Source organism: Arachis hypogaea, chromosome 7 (genome assembly GCF_003086295.3).
Source record: "Arachis hypogaea cultivar Tifrunner chromosome 7, arahy.Tifrunner.gnm2.J5K5, whole genome shotgun sequence".
NCBI classification, from domain to species: Eukaryota; Viridiplantae; Streptophyta; class Magnoliopsida; order Fabales; family Fabaceae; genus Arachis; species Arachis hypogaea.
Window position 1 is genome coordinate 13,696,596 of NC_092042.1, and position 18,149 is coordinate 13,714,744.

General features: G+C 32.1%; 1 protein-coding gene across 1 annotated transcript; it reads right to left on the reverse strand.

Moving 5' to 3' along the window:
* Window positions 1–13,701: 13,701 nt before the first annotated feature.
* On the reverse strand, window positions 13,702–16,682 carry LOC140174291 (uncharacterized). Its single transcript, XM_072198705.1, has 4 exons — window positions 16,490–16,682; window positions 15,741–16,131; window positions 14,930–15,208; window positions 13,702–14,152 (listed from the first exon to the last, which is right to left on the reverse strand). Exons 1-4 carry the CDS (start codon window positions 16,680–16,682, stop codon window positions 13,702–13,704), a joined length of 1,314 nt encoding a protein of 437 aa, XP_072054806.1.
* Window positions 16,683–18,149: the final 1,467 nt, after the last annotated feature.

Below are 18,149 nucleotides of genomic sequence, written 5' to 3' on the forward strand. Positions count from 1 at the left end.
ATTGAAGTTGATCCTTTTAAGGTACAATTTATAATTTTTTATAATATTTTTCATATACTCATTCTATTATATTATTCTTTTAATAATTTATTAATTGTTGTTACTCTAAGTTATTCTTATCGTCTAATGTTCCAGTTCGATTGTCTTTTACCACAATCGTTTACAATGCATCACATCCATGAAATACCTCATCGAGTTGTCTTCACTAATTTAGGTTCCAACTACATGGATGTAAGCATTCAAAGAAAGGGCAATAATCTCTACTTTATCGAAGGATAGTTGGATCTACTCACTTATTATGACCAACCTAATGGAATGTGGTCAAAGTTAGCTTTCTTGGGAGGAGCTCGATTTTTTATTGAGGAATTGTATCCACGGAACTTTATAGGGCAAGTTCAAGTTCCATCCCCTCCATGCTTTTTACGTCTGCCCAAAAATTTTCGAAGTGGCACATAATGAGATTGAATTCCCTCAGTTTAAGTTTAGTTTTGCTAAATTCGTGACAAATTCAAATATGCAATTTCAACGATTGGTAATATATTTAAATTTTCTTATTTTAAGTTGTTCATTATTAGAATAATTTTATAACATATTGTGACTTTTTTCATAAATTATCGGCTTTTTTTGCATGCATGCAATGCCATTGAGAGGAACAAGGGTTAGTTTGGTTTCTCGGTATGGCAATTCTATACCTTGCCGCATTGCATGGATAGCGGATGATGAAGCTTATTTAACAAGAGAATAGTTTGAATTTGCACTAATTCTAAATGTTGATATTTACGATGTTATTTCAGTTGGTTATCGTTACGAGAATGACTCTATACTATACGTGACTAAGAACTAGAATAGATTCAATATTGTTTAAGTAATTTGGTTTTAATATTAGTATTTGATTAAATTATAATTAGAAAATTTTAAATTATTGCCTCAATTTATATATTATGAGTATTTTTCGTGGATGTACTATTTTTAAATAATTTAATAATTAATAAAATGAAGTGGTGTCAAATATATTATTTAAGTTTATTTTTATCCTTTATTTCTTTATTTGTATTTTCATTATATTTGACAAAATATCTCTACCTAAACATATAGTTTTCGTTGACCTAAACACAATTTAGTTGCCAATAAAAACCGATTTTATCTATAAAAAATAATGAAACATGTATCTTTTGATATTATATTAATATAGTAAATAGACATTATGATATAATAATAATATCTTTAATTGTATTATAATTAGCTCATAAATAATGTATAATTATATTATTTTAGGAAAATCTTTTCATTATAATTATATCAAATCAATATTTAATTATGATAAAATATGTTAATTATAATTATATCATAAAATTATAATAATTACGATAGCTATGGTATATATTTTAATCATTTACGTAAGTAAATAAACTAGAAAATAATCAAATCAAATCATGATGGTAAATAAACAATATAGAATAATATTATACATTTAATTGCATTATAATTAGCTCATGAATAATGTATGATTATATTATTTTAGGAAAATATTTTTATTATAATTATATCAAATTGATATTTAATATATTATTTAAATCTATTTTTTATATAACAATAATATTATATATTTATATATCACTTTTTTAAACTCATTCTTACAAATATTGGCATATAATTAATATAGATAACATATATACTTAATAAATATCTTTATTAAATTAATTATAACGATTAATATAAGATAATCTCATAAGTATAACCTAATTATAGCAAGAATTTTTATAAAAATAATTGACTACTAATTTGAATATAATTGATATAGTTAAATTGATACAACCGATAAGATTGAGAATATGTAATAATTATAGCAATTATTATATCAATTATAATAATTCACGTGACTTCATATACAGTAATTTTTGAATTATAATTGTCACATAATTATACTTGAATATTATTTAATTTTAGATGTTTTATAGGTAATATTCATTATCACATGAATTATCATCATTACTCAATAATAATAATAATAATAATAATAATAATAATAATAATAATAATAATAATAATAATAATAATAATAATAATAATAATAATTTCGAATTTATATAATTAATATAATTGATATAGTTCTAATTCTCATTTGTATGTAATAATTTTATTAGTATGTATTCACAGTTTTAATCAATATATAATAATAATAATATTATATATGGACATAAAATTAATTAGTTAACAAATTGAATTTAACTTATGGATTTTTATTTTCTACTCAAATTTTTAATCATTAGTGATTTTATTTTTTATATTTATAGTAAATTTTGACTATAAAAAAATTAGTTTTGATTGTTTTCTATTTTATTTATTTACAGTCATAATTAAATTTGATATAATTATAGTAATATAAAGCTGCTTCATATATACAATAATATTATGAAAATATTATTGCACGGTTGTAGAATAAAAAATAATCATATATATATAAAACGAAATAATTATAACAAAAAAAAGTTAATACATATGATTTAAATATTTTTAATAGCCGGTAACATGGAGTTTAACAAAATATAATTTATATATTTTTTTATTTATGTATATGTATATAATTATTTATGTATATATATAATTATTTAACAAAATTAATATATATGTATATATAATAAATAAAAAAATATTATAATTTCTGAAAATTATACATGAATTTTTTTTCTCAAATAAATTTATTCTAATTATATTACAATTAGCTCATGAATAATGCATGATTATATTAATTTAAGAAAATATCTTCATTATAATTATATCAAATTAATATTTAATGTGTTATTAAACTACTTATAAATTATCGATATTTTTAATCATTCTAATTATATCAATTGATATAGTTCTAATTCTCATTCAAGTGCAATAATTTTATTAGGAGATAATTGATGCACACATTAACAGTGACCCATTTAATTTGATATCAATTAGTGGATAATAATAATAATAATAATAATAATAATAATAAAGTCTACACGGTACATGCATTATATTTTAGAAAGGTAAAATATATTTTAAAAAATTAAAGTATTAATAATCAATTATGATTAATATCAATATCAATAATTAATTTTTATAATTATTTTTTGTACTACTAAAGGCTACATATAGTGTTTTTCTTTTTTGTATAATAAAAAAGGTTGTGATTCATAACATTTTTGTAAAGTTATATCGTATGGACATAAGATTAATTAGATAACAAATTGAATTTTAATTAATATGTTTTATTTTCTGCTCATATTTTTTCATTAATTATTTTACTTTTTATATTTACAGTAATATTGAATGTAAAAAAAATAATATTGAATGTTATCTATTTTATTTATTTAGATTTATAATTAAATTTGATATAATTATAGCAAGTATCTAGGATTAATAATAACATGATAGTATAATTTTAAGTTGTATAATATAATAAAAAAATGTAGCAATTTATGTATGCTTCCTATATAGCAATAATGTTATATATATATTTATATATCTCCTCTTTTAGCTCTTTCCTAAAAATATTGGCATATAATTAATGTCGATAACATATATATTTAGTAAGTATCTCCATTAAAAATATTTGTTAACTATTACCGTGTATGTGTGTGTGTGTGTGTGTATAAGGATTAATAGTGAATTTTTACAATCATTTATCATCTAAAAAATTCGTATCTCAGACATAGAACTTCTTCTGTTTATTATTTTTCATACCTAAGGGATACTAACTACAATTCTATCAACAGTATTACCTATGATAGATTATGTAATGAAAAAGTTTGAAAAATAAAGACAAGAATTATAAGATTATGAAAAGTCTCATCCAAATTTGGCAAGAACAACACGACTTACATAGAAATGGTTCTTATGGATGATAAGGTAAGTTGATTATTTTCCATGATTCTTTCAAGTGATGCTAGGTCCATTTTATAAATATTTTTGGTTTATATTTTAAGTTTATTTGATAAATAAACCCTTGCACGAATTAAAGACAGTGCAATTTTATAGATTTTTAAGTGAGTGCTAATAGCCTTTATATTTAATTTGTTTTAGAGTGTGATAATAGCCAATATGTTTGTTGGTAGATTTAACTATTGTAACACCCTAACTACCAAAGCTCACGCTTCCGGCTGCGCAACTCTGATAGCTCGGACATTACGACGACACTTATACTATTTATACTAAAATATGAGCATGTTTAAAACTTTAAACCACGATACCGCTCCTCTAAATTACTTTGCTATACAACGTACATCCATACATACCATACAACTTACAAAAACTCATAAAGAGTACATCCATGTGTATATATATATATATTACAAGCAAGAACCAATACAATTCCTATCCCTCTTACAAAATATACCAAGATAAAGGCGAGGGTACAATGAATAATAATCTAAAGCAATAAAGAGCATCACAACACAATTAAATAAGCTCTTTGTAACTTCTACGCCCATATCCTGAAAAGGGAAAAATGTAGGGGCTGAGAACATTATCCACGAAAGGGTTCTCAGTAGAGGGTTTTTTGAGAATTACTGTAATAGGATACATGAAGATAAACCGTACCAGTGATTAATAACTGTCTTATGCCTCTTTTCAAAAACAACGGTTTTGAATAAAAGTAAATTCGGAAACTTTTTTTCTGAAAGAGGAACCGTTCAATTCTCGAAAACATCAAAAGCCTTTCAAAAAGTTTATCTATACTGAACCAAAATAGCTTTCATATTTTTCCAAACCAAGAACACCAAACCAAAACCAACCATCGATCCATCTCAATTCAACCACGGCCCTAGGCCCAAACAATTCAATCCAACAACCAATCATCACCCACCAACAGAGTTCCAGATGCAAACACAAACAAATAGTTATTGCAAGTAGAACAATTAGCAGATAATTACATAGGCAAATCAAGTACAATCTGCACACCCAAACAATGTCACATAGATGCATATGATGCATGCCTGTCCTTAGTGGCTGATGATATCATATGTCGGTTATATAGCCAACCCGACACGTCCTGGTAGCTAACCATGGACAGAAACACCCATCGCGGAGCAAGTAGGTTTGAGCTACAACCCCATTGCTACTACCCGCTCAACCCAGAGCCAGTGGAATAACCACTACTGCGGCTACTACCCAGGCAGGTGTTTAAAAGCTTAACCTGGAGCGAGTGGAATCACCACTACTACCGCTACTACCCAGGCATCACAGTCTCTAACCTGGAGCAAGTGGGACGAACCTCAACCCTTGCTACTACCCATGTATCTCAAGCATATATTCATTTAGTCCCAGCCATGGATCAACATCCATCTCAGCCATTCGGCTTAAATTCGTAATTCATAGTCAGCCATATGGCCCATAATTCATTCGGCAATCAGCCATAAATCAATATCATACACAGCCATTCCGGCTCACGGTTCAATCCAAAACCAGCCAATATTCATAATCATACACAGCCATTTCGGCCCATAACAAAACAGCACTTCCACCATTCAATATCATCAAATTTATAAAATCGGCATTTAAGCCATAAATCACTTTTCTCAAGCCATTTCACTTTGAAATCAAATTTCAACTCTTTTCAGCCTTGTCTTTAAAGATCTCATTTCTCAAATCATCTCAAGCTCATAAGCCAAATTTACTCAAAGTGAGTTTCCTTTTTAAAACAAAGCCACTCTCGGCATTCTCTTTCCAAAACTTCCAAAACCATGGCAAGTTAAGGATTTATTTCAAAGTATTCAAAACCACCCATCCAACAATGGGATTTTATAACAAAAGCTTCTCGGCAGAGTCCCAAGTCTTTAGGGGAGAATAATAAAACTCAGTTTGCCAAATTCATTTAAAATCATTAAAACCTTGGCTTTCCATTTTGAGTAATAAAATAGGATCTAAGCCAAACCGAGTCACGTAATCATTCACTTCTTTCAAATCCGTTTCCTCTATTTAGGCCAAAAACCAACTTCAACCCCCATGATAAATTCTAGAACGTTTCAACTGTTCAAAATTGTTTTAGTCTTGCAATAATTCAGAATTCAAAGAGTACTTAAAACCTTTCTCAAAACATTTCAAAATGAAACATGTCAAGAGACATTCAAGTTCTTTCAAAGTCATTGAAACTCCTCTAATTGAAACCCTCAAGTCAAATTCAAAGGCATTGCCCTTGTCACATTTAAAACAGCTTAAAAAAACATAAGTTTCATCTAAGTAACTTTCTCCTGAAAGAGATATCATGCCTTTCTTAAAAAGCAAGACTAAATCACAATTTCCTCTTTAATAACTCATTTCAAAAGCATGAATCATCCCTTTCTTGATAATTCAAATATGATAGTTGAAGTCTTTAACTCATCATTTTTCCGGACAACATTTCAATAAAGACTCGGATTTTATAGAAATTCCGGCAGCATCTCCCCTAAAACTTGGACTTTGCCACCCGGTTCGGGTCCCAACTGAATCGTTTCTCATCCCTTTTCAACAGCTCAAAACCAGAAATCAATTCAAAAGCAAGCTAAATTCGACAGTTACCTCAGTGGCATATCTCAATGTAACCATTTCAAAATCAACTCAATATCAACCGATTTAACTCATTTCCAAAGCTTTTAAAGAATCGGTTCAATAACAAATCATTTATCCAAACCAAGTCAATTAAAGTAAACCAGGCTGAATTCAAAAGTGCATTCGACTCTTCACATCATCAAAAAGATCAACTCAATTCAAATCAATCCTCGACAGATTAAACTCAGATTTCAAATCTTTAAAGAATCAGCTTTAAAAATTACATTTTACAAAACCGCACAACAATTCAGCCAAACCGACATCCATAAACATTCGAGTCAATCAAATAATACATAAGGCAGATACAATCACCAAATACACAATATCTCACATCAGTATCCATATGTAATAATTCCAATACATAAAATATAGTGTTTGGAAAGCGCCCCTACCTCAAAACACAATTCCATAACCCAAATAACTCATCAAGTCTTTTCCGCCTCAAATCGAACTGACGGCAACCGAAACCTCAGCTCCAAGCCACTTTCGCAATAGTCTCAACAACTCTAATCGCAACATACAACAACCGAACTCAATCTTATAGTAATTAACGCAACAAACCTTAGCGTGCGATAACAGAATAATAACGAAAGGGCTTTCAAATCGAAACGCTTACCGAACCGAAGGAGGAGCGGCTGAACCGACACCGCGGCGGTCTCCGAACCGGCTTGGCGGCATCCCAGCAGCCACCTCAAGCGGCAGCGGTGACAAATTCTAATCACGACGACTGAAACCAGCAGGCAGTGACCATAGTAACCTCAGAATTCAAAAAGGACTGAAACCTTAAATAAAACCCTTACCGGCAAACTTTCTGGCGACGGCAGAAGTAATTAGTAGCTCCGGCGGTGGTTCCGGCGGCCACAACAACTTCTTCGGTAGCCATACACGACAGGAGACAACCCCAGTTGCAGCTGGTTGGGCAGCGGCAGCTTCCGACGGCCATAGAATCCCCGGTGACCAGAACAACGGCACAACTTCTCCCTCCTTCTTTCTCGGCTCCCATGACAGCAACCACCCAGCTCCGGTGATGGCACGCTCGCAGCAACAGCACCCAGGCACACCGGTGATGTCACAAGGCAGCGTCCCTTCCTCACCAGCAGCAAAACCCACGGCGGTGACCATGGAGAGGCGACTTGGCCGGTCAGTAAAGGCAACGAGGATGCACGGCGGCGGCTGGTTCGCAGCAACAGCGCCCCTGGCGGCCAGCCTTCCAACGCAACTCCTCTCCTCTCGGGTGCATCACAGCAGCGACAACCAGCGTGGATGCAGTGGTGACGATGGCACGGCAGCTCCAAGCTCGCGACCACCCTCACTCGCGAGCCAACCCCCATATCGATTCTGCCCTTTCTGGCGACGGTGCAACGGCGCGGTGGTGGCGGCGAACTCGTGACAGGCGCGACGCGACTGCACGGCGTGAAACGCGGCCCCCTTCCCTTCCGATTCTGATCTCCCTCTCCTTGGATCCCTTCGCTTGCTTTCTTCGTTTCTTCTCAAGAGCAGTGGGTGTGTGTGTGTGTTCATCATAAGGCTGCGCAGCAAAGAGGGTGAAGGAGAGGCTGTTGGCTGCGCAGCACGAAGAGAAGGGTTTTGGGGTTGGTGTATCAAAATTAGGGTTAGGGCATTTTAGTAATTTCACTTTAAAATAGGGATAATATAGTAATTTGAAATAAATTCTAATCCAACAATAATAATATATAAAAATACTATTTGCTCATCAATTTTTACAAATTACTTTCAATAAAATGCCCAAATCAAATAATTAGAAATAATATACTTAATTTCTTCATTTTCCAAAATAGCAGTATTAATATTTAAAATATTACTTATCTAATCCAAATCATACAAAATCCTTATTATTTCATAACTATCAACTTTATAATTCAATTATAGAAAATAATCCAATAACTGTAAAATTGGATAATAATCATAACTCGTCTCAAATTCAATAAATCACAACTTGTCTTAATTATCTTTAATAAAATAATTTCTGAAATTAAGGCTATAAATAACCATATGATTTGAGACTTGATCATAATAAGACTTTTCAACAGTTCTGGGTCTTACAACTATTACTATATTATTTATGATCACATTCAGTATATATGTCTGATTTATTGAACAAAGTAGATTATTAAAATCGATTAATAACTATTTCAGAGTTAATCCAATTAATACTAAATTTAAAAAAAATAATGCATAACATATTATTTTTTTTATTAATCAAATTATTATAATTTAAATTAATTTTAAAAATAATTTAAAATTATAATTTCAATCTTATCACGTGCATGGCACAGGTAATTATACTTGTTAGTATATATTAATGAGAAAATTTAATTTACTTAGTATGTAGATAACCTAATTAGTTATATTGATATAGAATTTGACTTTAAAAATTAATGTATAAAATCTGGCATAGTTATATTGTTTAATATTTTAGTTAAAATTAATATATTTTTTATAATTTTTTTCATTTGGTAACCTTCAAATATATTTTAACTAAATATATAAAAAAATTTGTAGGTGAAATTAGTATTATGTATATTTGAAAGTAACTATGGACATAATTTCTCTTAATATATTAATAGACTGTTACGTAAAGATATCAATTGTTAAATTAATATTGCGTCTAATTTATAAAAGAATGCTCTCATATTGGTGATAAATAAATTAGTTAAATTTTTTTAATAACATCAATTAGACATATTTTTAATTGAACGTGAATATAATATTTATTGATATTTCATAATTTCACTCTATATTCATGTTTAGTTAATAACAAAAGAGTTTATTAATCCAATAAAAGAACTGAATTTTCTATCACCCCCAATAAAAATATATGAACAAAAGTGGTCTTATGAATAACAACCCCTTTTTTTAAATATAAAATTGGTTTTCCTTACTTATTAATCACTTATAAGTCTTACTGTACACAATATTTTTTTGTTTCAATTTGAATCTGACTTAAGCCATTGTAAAGATAAAAAGATGAGTAATAAAAATGAGGCTTCATAAAGATAAGTCACATTTTAAACTTTTTTATGATCATTGTAAAAATAAGATGATTAATAAGCTTCTTAGTTATAAACCACATGTCACGAGTCTATTTATGAGCCAACTGTAACGATGTGCAATAATTAATTACCCTACCTAACAAAGACCAACCCATTAAAGTGGGAAGCTTTTTTCCTTATACCAAATAGAGTGGAATCGGCAAATGGATTTATTGCTTCTGCTTCACTGTGAGTTGAACATGTTGGGTTGATTGGCAAGTTAATACAAAAATCCAACTTAAAATCTCCTCTAATAGAAACTAAGCTTCCTGTTTCATTAGTACATAGCCGTTTGTTACTATTTAGTTTTGTTTGTAGCTATTTTTTTTAATTCGTCTCCCATTTATGGTGGATAGTCATATCTTGTGTTGAGCTAAATCAATGAGTTCGTCAGGAATTTTGCTAAGTGTGCTGGAATTCGTCCAAGAATTGGGGTGTATGTTCATTGAAGGTAAGCACAAATTTGGGTTAATATACTCTACTGTTATACTCTTTTTTTTATTTCCTCTGATTTTATTTTTCTTTGAACTTCATCGTGTTGATGGTGATGCTTTTTTGTTTTGTGAAGGACACTGAGCTCCGTATACTGGATATCGAGATGGGAAGCCTAAATTTGTATTGTTGTAAAGGTTAAAATTCAGAGAATTTGCTAACTAAATTAATTTTGCATTTGATGTTGTTGTTTGTGATTGGAAAATCAACGTAGGCAATTAAACATTCATGAAATGTTTAATTTTTTAGGATTGACACGTTTGAAAGAATGGTTGGTGGCATATTCGTAGATATCAATTGCACCAAGGATACAAAGGGTCCTCATACATAAGAAATAAGTGTTAAAGTACTATCTTTACAATTTAACCAAAGAATTTTGCTTTGTTAAGTTTGTATGGAGTGAAACAATGTAATTTGTATTGTTTGCCAACTTCTAGTTTGGCATGTGAAGATTTGGAGTTTCATTATATGTAAGATACCTTGTCACGGTTGGGCGGGCTCCGCCTTTAAAGATTGTAGGCATCATGTGGAATATTTGAAGTTAACCCTATCCTAATAACTTGTGAAAATAGAAAGCCTCGTCTTTTGTTTCCATGGTTGATTTGTACATTTAATTTACTTTGTTGATAGTATTGAAAAATAGTAGATTAGTTTCTGCCAATCTTATGGAAATTGTAAAGGAAGTAATTGTTGATAATGATAAAGAAACTGTTATTAAAACTATGAGAACATAAGTGTATTAAAAGTGCGATGTTGACCACACAATTGACTAGAACCATTGTAGGGATATCGCCTTTTTCTAAACCTTGTGATATGAGGTGGTAAGAAGTGCAAAAACTTCCGAATGCCAAATTGAAAACAAATGTCATTTATCTGCGTGGGTAAAAACTAATCATGGAATAAAATTAACTACGCAAAGGGAATGTGAATGCGTGATGACCTCTCAATTAAGTCTCCAATACCATAAAACAGCAACATGTGACATGGAAAGCCAGGTGGATATGTCTTGGATAATGATTGACAAATTTAATGCATCTTGATGGTTATCAGTGGCTAAGAGAATGGGGGTTGAATCTTAGCCCCTTTTTCACTTAGTAACACTTACTGCCTTTTAGAACTCTTTGAGGAGATATTTCTGCTTTTTGTCTCGTCATTAGTCAAGAGACATTTTCTTTTTGTCCCGTAATCAATGAGGAGATATTTTTCAATTTTGTCTCCTGTGCAACAGAATCAGAGATGGAGTAGAAGAGAAAGAGAGAATCACACCAAGAAGTATCCTGGTTCAGCTGCTAAGTGCAATGCAGCCTATATCCAGTCTCCATCACAACAATGATGGAATTTCACTATAATCATGCAGATTACATACACCAATTCTCCCTAGGAGCTACCCTTTCTATTCGGGACAAGTCAAGAATCTATCCCCAATCCTGAACTTGACTTGGTCACCTACCAAGCCTTCAACTGCTAAGTGCTAACCCAACTTGCAAGGGGATTCCCACAAAATCATGAAACACAACACAGATGTACAAAAGACCTCTAAGGACATCTATGGCTTTTTTCTTTTAATTTTATATACTCTGCCTTTTTCCGCTCTATGGCTTTTTCATACAAACCTCACTGTTTGCCTTTTTCCATGAGACTCAAGACAGCAAAACTAAACAGAAAATTACAACATGTAACACATTGAAGGAGAAGAACTTCTGTTAGCTTGGGTAGCTATGAGAACTCTGTGCTTTCACTCTTTTCTCCTTGCTTTAAGCTTTGGCTGTTCACCCTTATTATAGAAGGGGAAGCCTCCAAGGTTGAAACGGTTGAACCGAGCCAACTTCTTCTTCTTCATGCATCAAACTGGTTCGGACAAAGAGAGAAGAGAGGGAACCGAATGCAAAAACCAACATGCAATTACCTCTTCCTCATCCCTTCTCACCAAGCTCCATCAATCCGGGCCTTCCATCTTGACTTGCTCCCCAAGAAGGATTCATGACCCTTGATGAGTGATGCTTGACAGCTCCATCTGCTCTATAATTCAGCCACTTATATTTAAACATTTTTTGCACAAAGCTGAAAATTAACTTCATACTAGGCTTGCCATTTTCGTCCCATAACTGAATCTGCACAACGCAAAATTATTATCAACAAATGTGAGTTAAAATTCAAATTAATAATTTTTTAATTAATTATTTTAATAATCCTTGATCATCATCAAATTAATTTGGAGTTTTCCAAACTCATCACATCTAATTGTGCCTATAAACCAAAAGAAACTTGGAATCAATAATGATTTTATAAATAACTTAATAAGTTGTTAATTTGGCCCCAAGTGATCATTCACAACTAATTTGTCGTGTGTTGAAAGATTTCATTAATAATATAAGCATTGTAAATCTCTGTGGAATAAGTCCTGCCAGCTATATGGCTATATCCTACAATTCATATGCGATTGTAATCACCTATCTAAGCTGAACAATATAATATCACATTAATAAAACATTTAATAAGGATGGGTAAATAATAAGTTAAATGCAACCAAATTGGTATTTTGTTATCTTTAATTGGTATGCAGATCAATCTAATCTACGTTTTGAAACACCTCTTTGTATACCATATTATATGTTTTCTTCTTTTGATGATCGTCATGACATATTAAAACCTTGAGCCTCCTCCTATGAGTAACCCTGGATACAGCCACGTACAACTGTCCATGTGTGAAGACAGGTTTCTTCAAAACAAATCTGACATTTGATAATGATTGTCCTTGACTCTTGTTAATTAACATAGCATAGGAAATCATGATAGAAAATTGTCTCTTTTGGAATATGAATGGTATCCTATGATCAGCTGGAGTTAGCGTCATACATGGAATAAAGACTTTCTACTCTGTGTCGTTCTCTATTATAGGCTTCTTGCTTCGATGATGTGGTTCTCCAATTTGGTCACCACTAACCTAGTACCATTACATAGACCTGTAGGGTGGTCTATATTCATTAACAACCTAATCGGGGTCCCTACTTTGAGTGTTAACTTATGGTTAGGAATCTTGGAGCATCTGATAGTGTTAAGAAATTCTGGTGTATGTACTGATGCCAATATATCGTTATTCACCTCATTTTGACATTTTGTGTCAGAACTATAATAAATTTTGGCTTCTCCAGGATTCAGGCTCATCATGAAACTATTTATTCCATCCACCATTTGGAGTATAGGTGCAAAAATAGATTTGTCTTTAATGTGTGCTATTGGAACACCTGAACAATTCAGGGTATGTTGCTTTGCAAATTTCAAGTATAGGGTCATCCTACTTTTCAATAAGATTATCGTCAAGAATTTGAATATTGTCTATCCCCTCAATCGATGTTCTACATTTACCATCTCCTATTGCAAGAATCCATTCAGCAAGCAATCTAAGATCATTTTTGCTGTCATCATCAACCTCAGCTCTGAGTCTTATGTTCTTTGTTAGTGCCAAAAGCTTGCAACTATTCCACAGATAAGATGAGTTTATTATTGCGTTTACAATATCTTGTGTACTACCTTTAGGTATCATCGGTAATATCTGTCAAAAATCACTCCCAAATACAATAGTTTTTCCATCGAATGGCTAGTCAAGGCTTTCTGGATTATTGAATCGCAATAGGTCTTTCATCGTCTTATCAAGGACATCAATGCAAAGTCTATTTACTATCGGAGCTTCATCCCATATAATAAGCTTGGCCCTTATAATCAAATCTGCCAAAGCACTATTTTGCTTTATATTGCATGTTGAGAATTCATCCAGGTTGATTGGGATTGCAAACCACAAATGTGATGTTCTTCCACCAGGTAATAACAGGAATGTGATTCCACTCGAGACAACCAATAGAACAATTTGCCCTTTCGACCTGATCGCAGTAACTAGGGTTTTCCAAACAAATGTCTTTCCAGTGCCGCCATAACCATATTGAAAAAACACATCACCTTGTCCATTGTTCATAGTTTCCATGATGGTGTCAAATACCTTTTTTTGTTCATCGGTTAGCTTTGTCAAAAAGTTAGCTAGTTCTGCGATAAGCCTACATTTATCATAGCACAACTAGTCTAATATCAACCTGTTAACCCCTAACTGAAACAACTGCTGTGAGGATAGGTCGATATTTGGAAATGACATGGATGGAATCTCTTTTAAACTCTTGTAGGATTTAAGAATTTTTTTAATTTCTAAAAGAGTAAGATCCATCATCTCATGACCTATCAGCTTTATATCTGTAAAGAGAAGCCACAGATGGTTTTTAATTATCAATTATATAAAGTCTAAAATATTGAACTAATTTCTTCGAATAAATAATCCAAGAATGCAAAATGTGTGTTATGATTGAGTAAAACCGAACTTTTCAATGGTAAAGATAGATTAATCCTAAATATAAGCCTCGATGCCAAATATGATTATATGTGTTTTAATAGATAAAAACATGTGAAAATAGCCACACGCAAAAATATTTTATCTGATTAGCACAAACAATTATTGATGTCAAAAATATACCAATTTTTATTTTTGTCATTGACACATGTTGCTCAAATACATTTGTCCGTATTAAAACTTTGTATGATACATCAAATAGTCATGTTGAGTGGCTTGTTTAGTCTTCCTGCTTATAAAATAATATAATCAATGAGATGCCAAAAACTATTTGTGTGCATGTATGTCTTGGCCATGGTTTATATTGTGGTAGGACCATAATTATTTGTTTCCTTCTTAGTTTGCTAATGAATTAAAACATAAATTATGTGTAAGGTCTAATATGGGAACTTATTATTTGAAACTTGAAATAGTAGTGCACATAGCAACATACCATGATTCTCGTATAAGTTTCGTTGAATATATAGGATATCTTTCCATAAGATTTTCCAACTCCTTTCCCATATATTCTTTCCTTGTTATTGAGTTTGATATTAGAAGAGTTGCAAACAACTTTCTTAGGTATTTATCGGAACTCCAATGGCTTGCTTCCTTGATGGCATCAATGTACTCCTTGGCATCATCAAGAATACCTTTCCCATAACATGCATCTCTATAGGTGGGGTACACAACACCGTCAATGGTTCTAATATCCTCATAGCTTGTCGGGCCTCTAAAAAAATTTAACAATATCGAAGATAATAAATTTCACCGGATCTAGGAAGAACAAAGAATATCCGTCCAATTACGGAATGTGATTTCTGTGGAAACCATTTTTCTGGTGTCGGATTCCAAACAAACTTAGAAGGAAACTCTACATATGTTAGAGTGCGGGCTCCAGATAACTTCTTATTTGCTTCAAATCATCTTAGGAACATCGATTCTTTTCCGGACACTTTCCTGGCAACATCTTGTAGGTTTTCATCATTTTGGAAAACTACTGGTTGCTCACCAAGCAAGTGAAAGCCCAAACGTACAACTAATGGGTCTTTATAATGAATATTGTAACCAAATATCCTCTATGCTGTTTCACATGGGAATATGTATCTACAGTCATAATACATATGGACTTCATCAAACTCGTCATTCTCTGCATCAATGTTAGCATTGTTGTAGAACGAAGCAGTGACTCGATCATTCCCTTTGTTACATACTTGATTTATCTTGATTAGTTGCACCGCTCTACATTAACGTGAGTGCCATACCTCAGTAATAATTTCCTGTTATGTGGGACAACACATCTATTATCAAGATCAATCCCATATTTAATTATTGTCTTTCCATCTTCCTTCAGTTTGTGAATAGGATATCCATCCTCATCAACCGTTGTACTATCAACAAATCTCTTGAAAAAATGTCTTATGCACTTTTCATTTTCCATGCATGGTGAGTCTCGTTTAATGGTTCCACATAGTCCATGCATCATGTGTTTCTCTACAGCTTCATAGTATGTTGGATCAGCCTCTTTATCTGGTATCTCAGCGCGTATAATCTGATCAATGTCTTCTGGGGTTGGATATTTATCATCTATATGTAAAAACACTAGAATATGCGCATGTGGTAAGCCTCGCTTTTGGAATTCAATGGTGTATACAACTAAAAGTATTTAGAAAATTTGTTAGTTAAATAAATGGATTTTTTTGAGAGACAGAAAAGAGCTATGATGATGCATTATCCGGTGCCCTTCTAACATCCATGTCAATAACCTTTCTTTGTAAATTTTCCAATGTATGAAATATTAAAAAGTATAAAAAGATGGTTCTGCCTTATAAAATAGTTACGAATTGATTTCTAATGTGTTTGATCTATATTTTTTGTCATAGTAGTATAAGGCTAATGATCTAAATCGTAAAATATTATACAATTAGAAACCCTAAGATTATGAATGGTCAAATACAAATTTAAATCTTAGTATATCAATTAATAGCAAGGTTGGATATTTACTTGCAGTAACCCTTCCAAAAATCCTTTTTCTTTCTTATGTCTTGTATGAGCCGATCAAGTTTCACTTTGAAAGCTCTACAAACAACATCTGGTCTGCCTTTAGCATTAAGTTTCCTATTCTTAAGAAAATCTTCTAGTTCTAGCCACTTGGGATTGCAAGTGAATGTCAAGAAGAGATCTGGATAGCCAACTGATAAACCCATATTTTGTGATATATTTTGTGCTTAGTTTGAATGATTTATTCAATCCTTCACCCACTTATTCATATTAATTGCATGGTTTTACTTTTTCTTCCTTATTATGTGATGTATGTGAAAAACATGTTTCCTATGCTTTAAAATTAAATATTTTAATTACCCTTTATTATCATTCGGTGCCATGATTAGTATGTTGAGTAGTTTCAGATCTTCTAAGGCAGGAATGACTCAAAGGATGGAAAGAAAACATACAAAAATGGAAGGAAAGCACAAAACGGAGTTTTTGAAGAAACTGGCAGCGACGCAACCGCATGGACGACGCGGCCGCATGCCAAGCGCGAAGAAGCAGCGACGCGGCCGCATGACTGACGCGACCGCGCACCTAAAGAAGAACACCTATGACGCGGCCGCATGACTGACGCGATCGCGCGAAAAGGAAAACTCCAATTGACGTGACCGCGTGACTCACGCGGACGCGTGACAGAGGCCACGCACCAGAAATTACAGAAAACGCTCAGAGCGAGTTCTGAAGCCCTTTTTGGCCCAAATCCAAGTCCAGAAGGCATAGACCAGAGGTTATGAAGTGGGGGAACACATCCATTGAAGGGAGTCTCCGAATTTTAGTCACTTTCCATGATTTAGGTTTAGTTGGAGAGAGGTTCTCTCCTCTCTCTTTAGGATTAGGATTTAGATTTAGGATTTTACTTGCTTGAGGATTATCTTTTTATCAGGTTCAATATTCCTTTTTCATTACTTGTTTTCTCAATTTAGTTTATGAGTTCTTCTATGTTACGGATTACTCTTTCAAATTAATGTTAATTGAGGTATTTCAGTTAATATTGCTTTCTTTTATTTATGTTATTGATTATTCCCAATCTGAAGACATTTTTATTCCAGTAGATTTAATTCTTTTTCCTTTTGGTCTTGGTTAAGAAATCAGTAACTCAGGAGTTATCTTAGCTCAACATAATTGATAACTGTTATCTTTGCTAATTGAACTTAACTTCAATAATCCCAACCTTTTCTTAGAAAATAAATAGGATTCGAAGGTCAAACTAATTAGTCCCTTGACTTTCCTTTGCTTTAGCAAAGGTTAACTAAGTGGAATTAAGATTCAACTTTCATTATTATTGATAAGAATAACTAAGTCTGGACTTCCAATTTCTCATACCTTGCCAAGAGTTTATTTTACAGTCAATTATTTATTTTACTTGTCATTCATCATAATTGTTCCTCATTCTTAAAACCCCCGATTTACAAACTCATAACCAATAATAAGAACATACCTCCCTGCAATTCCTTGAGAAGTCGACCCGAGGTTTAAATACTCGGTTATCAATTTTAAAAAGGAGTTTGTTACTTGTGACAACCAAAACTTTTGTACGAAGGGATTTCTGTTGGTTTAGAAACTATATCTATAACGCGACTATTTTTATAAAACTCTTTACTAGCAAAAATCCTAACGTCAAAATG

What these genes read in the sequence shown, in the direction of transcription:
- LOC140174291 (XM_072198705.1), bottom strand. Translation starts at nt 16,682, where the DNA reads ATGGGTTTATCAGTTGGCTATCCAGATCTCTTCTTGACATTCACTTGC. An exon ending in GAAAAAGGATTTTTGGAAGG is followed by an intron (nt 16,132 to 16,489) that starts GTTACTGCAAGT and finishes AAATACTTTTAG; the next exon opens with TTGTATACACCATTGAATTC. An exon ending in AAACTTATACGAGAATCATG is followed by an intron (nt 14,153 to 14,929) that starts GTATGTTGCTAT and finishes TGATAAATGTAG; the next exon opens with GCTTATCGCAGAACTAGCTA.